Source organism: Solanum dulcamara, chromosome 9 (genome assembly GCF_947179165.1).
Source record: "Solanum dulcamara chromosome 9, daSolDulc1.2, whole genome shotgun sequence".
Lineage (NCBI taxonomy): Eukaryota > Viridiplantae > Streptophyta > Magnoliopsida > Solanales > Solanaceae > Solanum > Solanum dulcamara.
This window is the reverse complement of record NC_077245.1, coordinates 3,507,661-3,517,343: the sequence shown is the minus strand read 5'-3', so window position 1 is coordinate 3,517,343 and position 9,683 is coordinate 3,507,661. Positions and strand designations below refer to the sequence as shown.

General features: G+C 35.4%; 1 protein-coding gene across 1 annotated transcript; it reads right to left on the bottom strand.

Moving 5' to 3' along the window:
• Nucleotides 1-4,009: 4,009 nt before the first annotated feature.
• LOC129902398 (uncharacterized mitochondrial protein AtMg00240-like) lies at nt 4,010-4,426 on the bottom strand. The gene has a single exon (XM_055977622.1). The coding sequence runs from the start codon at nt 4,424-4,426 to the stop codon at nt 4,010-4,012; it is 417 nt and encodes a 138-aa protein (XP_055833597.1).
• Between the last annotated feature and the right edge of the window lie 5,257 nt (nt 4,427-9,683).

The window sequence follows — 9,683 nt, the reverse complement described above, 5'->3', positions numbered from 1 at the left end:
TTGGGTATGAATCTCCTTCTATCATAAAATATTTGGAACCTATGACTAGAGATTTATTTACTGCAAGATTTGCTGATTGTCATTTTGATGAATCAGTATACCCAACATTAGGGGGAGAAAATAAGCAGCTCAAAAGGGAAATAGATTGGAATGCATTACCATTATATCATTTAGATCCTCGTACAAATAAATGTGAACTGGAAGTTCAAAAGATAATTCATTTGCAAAATATTGCAAATCAACTGCCAGATGCATTCACTGACCTATCAAGAGTTACTAAATCTCATATCCCAGCTGCTAATGCTCCAATTCGAGTTGATGTCCCAGTAGGACAATTAAATAATGCAAATGAGTCTAAACCACATTTAAAACGTGGTAGACCAATCGGTTCCAAAGATAAAAATCCTCGAAAAAGAAAAGGAGCAAATAATCAAGATGGTCATGATATGAAAGAACCTGCTCAAGATGAGCAAGGAGACATAACAATTGATGAAACCTTGGAAGAGGTTAAGGCGCCTGAAAATGATAAAGAAATTTCAATAAATTATGTCTCATCAGGAAATATATGGAACCGAAATAATGTAATTGTCGACAATAGTTTTGCTTATAATATTGCTATGGAAATAATGCAACAAAATGAGGATCTTGAACCAAAATCTGTCGATGAATATAGACAGAGGAATGATTGGCCAAAATGGAAAGATACAATTGAAGTTGAATTAGCTTCGCTTGAAAAATGCGAAGTTTTCGGACCGATAGTCCGAACACCTGAAGGTATAAAACCAGTGGGGTACAAATGGGTCTTTGTGCGGAAAAGAAATGAGAAAAATAAAGTTGTAAGATATAAAGCACGACTTGTGGCACAAGGATTTTCGCAAAGACCCGGCATTGATTATATAGAAACATATTCTCCTGTGGTGGATTCAATCACTTTCAGGTATCTTATAAATCTGGCAGTTTATGAAAAACTTGGCATGCATCTGATGGATGTCATTACAGCCTATTTATATGGTTCTCTAGATAACGATATCTTTATGAAAATTCCTGAAGGATTTAAAATGCCTGAAATATATAAAGATTCCCGGGAAACTTGTTCAATAAAACTTCAAAAATCTTTATATGGGCTGAAACAATCAGGGCGAATGTGGTACAATCGTCTTAGCGAATACTTGCTAAAAGAGGGATATAAAAATGATCCAATTTGCCCTTGTGTCTTTATGAAAAGGTATGGATCTGAATTTGTTATAATAGCAGTGTATATTGATGATTTGAATATTATTGAAACTCCTGAAGAACTTTCAAAGGCAGTAAAATGTCTTAAAAAGGAGTTCAAAATGAAAGACCTCAGAAAGACAAAATTTTGTCTTGGTCTACAAATTGAATATTTTTTAAATGGGATATTTGTCCATTAATCAACATATACAGAAAATATTTTAAGGAGATTTTACATGGATAAAGCACACTCACTGAGTACCCCAATGGTTGTGAGATCTCTTGATATTAATAAAGATCCATTTCGACCTCATGAAAATGATGAAGAGCTTGTTGGTGCTGAAATACCATACCTTAGTGCAATTGGTGCATTAATGTATCTTGCCAACAATTCTAGACCAGATATAGCCTTCGCAGTAAACTTGTTAGCAAGATTTAGTTCTTCCCCAACGCAAAGACACTGGAATGGAATTAAGCATATATTCAGATACCTTCGAGGACCATTGATATGAGTTTGTTTTACTCGAATGAATCCCCGTCACAATTGATTGGTTACGCAGATGCGGGATATTTGTCTGATCCCCATAAGGGTCGATCGCAAACAGGCTATTTATTTACATGTGGTGGTACAGCTATATCATAGCGTTCAACAAAGCAAACTATGGTTGCCACTTCTTCAAATCATGCAGAGATAATAGCCATTCATGAAGCAAGTCGAGAATGTGTTTGGTTAAGATCAATAACTCAATACATTCAAGAAACATGTGGCCTTTCTTTGACAAAAGACGCTCCAACAATATTATATGAAGACAATGCTGCATGTATAACTCAACTGAAGGGAGGATACATCAAAGGAGACAGAACAAAACATATTTCACCAAAATTCTTTTTCACTCATGATCTTCAAAAGAAGGGTGAAATAGATGTCCAACAAATTCGTTCAAGTGACAATTTAGCAGATATGTTTACCAAGGCATTGCCAACTTCAACCTTTGAGAAAATGAGATACAAAATTGGAATGCGTCATCTTCGAGATATTAAATGATGTCTTCATCAGGGGGAGTATAATACGCGCTGCACTCTTTTTCCCTTAGTCTAGGTTTTGTCCCACTGGGTTTTCCTAACAAGGTTTTTAATGAGGCAGCATTCAAGGCGTATTACCAGATGTGTGTACTCTTTTTCCTTTACTAGGCTTTTTCCCACTAATTTTTTTTAGTAAGGTTTTTAATGAGGCACAACATCAATGGATGTTCAGGATAACTATGTATATATATATTTTTTACTAGCATTTTTCTTTACATGTGTACATCCAAGGAGGAGTGTTAAGTAGTGGATTGTCCATTATTTGTGTGGACACACCACTTTGCAAGTTGCTCAACTTGCCTTCTTTTGTATAACTATAAATATGACCATTCTTGGCCATTGTGAATTGCTAAAAAAACACACAGAATACATATACACGCTACTTTCCTTTCTTTTCTGTTTTCTCTCCATATTCTCTTACTTTCTTTTCTGTTATAATATTGTCAACTTAGTTATTTTATAACAGTTTGTGCTTAATTAAATTTAACGGAGAAATTTGAATTTTTATATTAAAATATAAAAAAGTAAAATATATAAAATAAGGTTAAAGAAATTCAATATAATATATATATATATATATAAATATATAAATACATAAAAAATATATACATATTTTGAATTTATAATATAATTTTATATGGATAGAGAGTCGTGAACTCTTTTATTCCTATATGATTTCGTCCTTTAAGAAGTTGTTTAGCCATGAAAATTACTAACTTCTTTTCATAATAATTATAAATTAGTGATTAGTTATAAAAATTACAAATCTAATTTGGAGTTAGATTTTAAATTTGAAAAAGTACTCCAAACTTATTTTTCAACTCTAGGAACAACAACAGCCAGGGTGTATGTGTAATTTCATTAGTGAGGATCGAAAAAGATGAGTGTACACTGATTTTATTCTTATTTTGTGTGAGGTTCGATAAATTATTGGCTCAAAAATATTCTTTTCTAACTCTATCCATATGAATTCTTAATAAAGTGTTTTCTTTCCTCCTTTTTAAAAGGTATAATCAAACACATTTTCATCTTGTTCTCGTTTGAGGACTGAGCCTCTCGTTAACAGTTAAGAAGAAACATAGGAAGAAGATAAAGATGCAGAGAGAATGAAGAGATGTCTTACTTTCAACATTTGGGCTGAAATGCCCTAGTCCTCTACATTACATGATTAGCTATACATATATATATAGCTAGTTAGTGAGCTAACTAACTAACAAATGGTGGTTAGTTAGTTCTAACTGGATATGTATTAAATGACTATACTACCCTCACATCTAACCAACTCATCTAACTTCTTTAACTATTTTCTTTACATCTCAACACTCCCCTTCAAGCTAGGAGGTGCAAAAATGTTCAAAACCCCTAGCTTGGATAGGAGATGCTCATGTTGAGCTCTAGGCAGCCCTTTAGTCAATATGTCAGCTAGTTGTTCTTGGGTTGGTAGATAGTCGACTTTGATCATACCCTGTTGCAGTCTTTCCCTGATGAAATGACAGTCTATCTCTATATGTTTTGTTCTTTCGTGATACACTGGATTGGCTGCAATTTGAATTGCAGCTTTGCTATCACTATACATCTGCACTGGTACCTCCATTTCAGTCTCAACTTCTTTTAACATTCCCAACAGCCAAACAAGTTCTGACACAGTAGAAGCCATGCTTATATATTCAGCTTCAGCTGAACTCCTTGATACTGTGGTCTGTTTCTTGGCTTTTCATGATATTAATGAATTTCCCATCTTGATCAAGTAGCCTGTGACTGATTTTCTGGTGAGTGCACAAGCTGCCCAGTCTGCATCACAAAATGCTGTAATTTGGTTGTTTGGTTTACTGGATAATAGTATACCTTGTTGAGGTTGCTTTTTCAAATATCTGACTACTCTTAGTGCTGCATCCATGTGGGATTTCTTTGGCTGATTCAGGAACTGGCTTAATGTTTGGGTACTGAAAGCTATATCTGGCCTTGGCATATTTAGGTACAAAAGCTTACCTATAAGTTTTTGATATGCTGCCTGGTCTATAAGGGGATCATGTGATTCTGCTTGCTCCTTATTTACATGTTCATCATACTGCTTTGATGTAAGCTTGATGTTGGCATCTATAGGTATTCCTGCTAGCTTGGCTGCAGTCATCCCCGCTTCTGCTATGAGTTCAATAGTATACTTTCTCTGATGCATAAGTATCCCCTCTGTGGATCTTGTGAATTCAATCCCCCTAGAAGTATTTGAGCTCTCTTAGGTCTTTCATCTTGAAGTCTCTTTGTAGAGCCTTTTTTGTTTCTTCTATCAGCTTTAGGCTACTCCCAGTTATTAACATATCATCTACATATACAAGTATAAGTACAATACCTTCTGCTGACTTGTTGATGAATAAGGAGTAATCATATTAACTTTGTTTAAACCTGAGAGACAATAGAGCTTCAGTAAGTTTATGGTTCCACTGCCTTGGAGCTTGCTTGAGTCCATAGAGGGACTTTGTTAGTCTACACACCTTCTCCCCTTGACTAACAAAGCCCTGAGGTAGCTGCATATAGATTTCATCCTCTAGGTCTCCATGTAAGAAGGCATTAAAGACATCCATTTGGTGAATGTGCCATCTGCTGGAAGCTGCAATGGAGAGGATAGTTCTGACAGTCACCATCTTCACAACAGGAGAAAAAGTTTATTTGTAATCAATGCCTTCTTGTTGACTGTATCCCTTTGCAACTAACCTGGCTTTGAATCTTTCTATTTCACCTGTGGATTTGTATTTGACTTTGTATATCCATCTGCAACCAATAGGTCTTTTACCTGCAGGTAATGAAGTGATCTCCCAGGTATTGTTGGTTTCTAAGGCCTGAATCTCTGTTTGCATAGCTTCTACCCATCTTGGATCCTTGACTGCTTCTTCATAGCTGGTTGGTTCTATCACAGATGAGGTAGCAACAATAAAACACTGGTGAGAGGGTGAGAGATGGGAATAGCTTACATAATTGGACAAGGGATATTGGACATTTAGAAAAACAAAGTCCTTTAACCATAAGGGAGGCTGTTTAGATCTTGTGGATCTTCTAGTGATAGTTGGACTTCCTGAATGGGGTACCTCAGTGTCATTAGCAGCATTGTGTGGCTCAAGTTGCTGCACACATTCTTGCTCACAGCCACCTGTATCAACACATGCATCCCCTTCTGATAGCATAGATGGAACATCACCTGGAACTGATAATGGAGCCAGTTGATAAAGTTGTTGATCTGTCTCACCTAGTCTTTGCAGGTTTTGTACAAATATGTGCTGTTGGACAGACTTATCATCTTTGGAAAATGGAAATATGTTTTCTCTAAAGGTAACATCTCTGCTGACAAAGAAGGAGTTAGTGTGCAAGTCAAATAGAATATATCCTTTATGCACTTCAGAGTATCCCATGTGAGCAGCTGCCTTTGATCTGGGCATGAGTTTATCATGTTCAGTGAGATTTTTAGCTAGGGCTAGACAGCCAAGTGTCCTCAGATGAGATAGCACTGGTTTCTTACCATAAAGTCTTTCATAAGGAGTTTTGTACTCAAGTACACTACTGGAAGTCTGTTGATCAGATAAGCAGCAGCTAGGACACAATGACCCCAAAATTTGATAGGTATTTTATCTTGAAATCTGAGGGCTATTGTGACCTCTAGTAAATGTCTATGTTTTCTCTCAGCAACACCATTTTGTTAAGGAGTGTAAGGACATGATCTTTGATGTATAATTCCTAGTGATTTGAACATACTCTCACATACTGAGTTAACAAACTCAGTACCATTATCAGACCTTAGGACTTTGACTACTTTGCCAAACTGATTCTTAGTATACTGCAGAAAAAGTTTCAGAGATACACATACATCTGATTTTTGTTTAAGTAAGAACAGCCAAGTCATTCTTGAGAAATCATCAACTATTGTAAGAAAATACTTGTTGCCATCAAAAGTAGCTGTATTATAAGGTCCCCAAAGGTCAATATGTATCAAGTCAAAACAGCTAGTACTTTTGATGATGCTAGAAGGAAAAACTGGTCTGGTTTGTTTTGCAAATGGACATACTAAGCAATTAGACACCTTACACATACTGACTTTATTTATAGTAAATAGCTTGGCAAGTACAGATGAAGATACATGCCCAAGTCTTTGATGCCATAGTTCCATGTCTGCCTCATTGCTTGTTGAATGATCAGCATCAACAGTATAAGCAGAGTCTTCTGTAGTGTTACTTGCATTACCTTGAGTTAGTTGTCTCCACAACAGATATAAGCCTCTCTCTTCTCTACCAACTTCCTTCACCTTTCCAGTGTAGAGCTCCTGGAAAATACAGAAATTAGGGAAGAAGGAGACTGAGCAACCTAATTCCTTGGTTATTTTGCTGACGGACATTAAGTTATACTTGAACTCTGGTATATGGAACACATTAGTTATCACACTTCTAGATGGTAGTCTACAAGACCCCAGGTGAGTTACATGAGTTTTACCACAATTTGGTAGACACATATCCTTAGGAGTGTCAAGCTTTATTACAGACTCTTTTAGTAACATCTCCAACTTGGAAACCATATGGTTTGTTGCACCTGTATCTACAATCCACACATCACTATTTTCAGTTACAAGTAATGTTTTACCTGCATTGTTTGCCTTATTGCAGTTAGGTGCAGTGACTTTTGAATCTGACTGTTGGCTCATCATCTTTAGAATTTGTTCATACTGATCTTTTGTGAAGGTACACCCCTGAAGTAGTTGCTTGACATCTTTCTCTGCTTGACTTACAGTCTTGTTAGAAGTAGACTCTTCAGCTGGTGTTTTGATATTTCTGCCCCATACTGATTCATCCTCCACATTTGTATTCACACCATAAGTGAAATTAGCCTGAACTGCTTGATGAGGTTGACTAGTAAGACCAGTAATATCAGCAAATGCCATGTTTGCACTTTGTACCTTCCTTTTGGACTTGAAATCTGGTGGATACCCAACAACCTTGTAGCAGGACTCTTTGGTATGACCTCTATATTTACAAAACTCACAGATAAGGAATGTATTTTTCTTGAATCTATTACTGCTGCCTGAGCTGCTTCCAACTCTAGAGTACATAGCAATTGAATCTTGACTAGATGTGTGTAGTCCCAAATTATTGATGCTTGTGACCACAGCCTTTTGACTCGCATCCCCTGCTATTATAGCATATGCTTGATTGATGGTTGGTAGAGGATCTATCATGAGAATTTGACTCCTAGCTTGATGATAGGAGTCATTTAATCCCATCAGAAATTGGTATAGCTTTTGTCTGTTCATATGAGCTATAAAACCTCTAGACTTTTCACAATTGCAACAAGGTGATGGCACCAATACTTCAAACTCATCCCACAATGATTTCAGTTTTGTATAATATGCTGATACAGAAACTGTTCCTTGTTGTAGAATGGCTATTTCTTTGTGCAAGCTGTAAGTCCTCGAACCATCAATTCTGTCAAACCTCTCTTGCAGGTCTGTCCACACACTTGAAGCACTTGAAGTAAATGTAATTCCGCTAAGTAAACTCTTTGAGACTGAGTTCATTAGCCACGACAACACAATCGTATTTACCTTTTTCCATTGGCCCCATAGTTCTTCACTGAATATTTCTTTCCTGCATGTTCCATCCACTAGCCCTAATTTGTTTCTTCCTAACATAGCAAGTTTAATTGAACGATTCCATAAGGTGTAATTTTCAACACCTTGTAGCTGAAACGATATGATGCTAATACCACTCACATCTGTAGGACTAAGAAATAGGGGATGATTATAGTCAATACCTTGTCTATTGTTGCTTACAGAGCTTATAGACACAGGTATGCCAGCTCTTTGGACATTGACATGCGTTTGATTGAGCTGTTGGACTGGATATGTTGTTGTTGAACCTGTCATTTCTTTAACCTTTTTTTGAACTTTTTGTTGCTGAAGTCAGTGATGATGGCAGTTTTAGCTTCAAAGAAGCTCAGATCTGCAAAATGAACTTGACCAATTTGATGAATCTTTGACTCTACTCTTGAGTCTTTGACTCAACTCTACTCGATCTTCACAGTGATTACTGTGACGGAAGCTCTGATACCATGTTCTCGTTTGAGGACTGAGCCTCTCGTTTACAGTTAAGAAGAAACAGAGGAAGAAGATGAAGATGCAGAGAGAATGAAGAGATGTCTTACTTTCAACATTTGGGCTGAAATGCCCTAATCCTCTACATTACATGATTAGCTATACATATATATATATATAGCTAGTTAGTGAGCTAACTAACTAACAAATGGTGGTTAGTTAGTTCTAACTGGATATGTATTAAATGACTATACTACCCTCACATCTAACCAACTCCTCTAACTTCTTTAACTATTTTCTTTACATCTCAACACATCTTAAATTTCAAATAAAATAAAAAAAAATACTTGAAACTTATGGGCAAAACACTAATAAATTTGTATTTAAAAAAAATTCTATTTAAAATTTAAATTTAAAACTTCTAATTAAACATATATAAAATTATATTTACCGCGCGACGATAATCTGATTGGTGTTGACAAATGCTTCCAATTCCTATATATATATAGTTATTGTTTTGAAAGGGGAAAAGTGGGTTAATGAGTAGAGGGTTTAGTGCATTAAAAAAATTATTAATGGGAACGCGTTATAGACTTATAGTATAGTGTTTTGTAGTGTAGAATAGAAAGGAATGAAAGCAAAGATGAAGCTGAGAGTCACTGCCACTTTGACACTTCAACACTCGTCGCCGTCCTGCGGGCTGCGGTTGCCGACCCAGTCAACTGCTGCAATTTTTGTGATAAGTGATAACAATTGACACGTACCCCCTTTTGTCCCAACTGATAGTATTTCGTTTTCTTCCCGTTATATTCTTATTTGAGCCCTCATTAAATATTACTATTTGAGTTTTATATCTAAAATATTGGATAAAAAAAGTAAATAAGTGATAGTTCAGATGAGTTTTGATAAACATTTGATAATATTTCAGATAGAAAATTTACATAATCTGATAATTTAGATATAAAATTCAAGAAAATTAAAAATACTTTAATGTATTTTTGACTTTTCATTCTTTAATTTTTAAATTTTAATATATTAAATTGATCTTTTTAACTTCAAAAAATGATGAAGTTAATTCTCATATAAGTAGAAAATGTCATGTAAATTGATATGAAGAAATGCAGTAAGTTGTAGTATAGTGTTTTATGTATTAAAATATTTAAAATGTACTGGCAGGTAAATTTATTTAATAAATAGTTTTTTTGATCACGAAAGGTTATCCGTCCTGTCCATATTTTATTTTATTTTATTTTTATTTCATCTGATGTTTAGTATTCATATTAAAGTTTGATTATTCTGACTTTGTGTCGCATAGAGCTCC

Excerpts from the sequence above, each read along its gene's own strand:
- LOC129902398 (XM_055977622.1), bottom strand. The coding sequence starts at position 4,426 with ATGACTGCAGCCAAGCTAGCAGGAATACCTATAGATGCCAACATCAAG.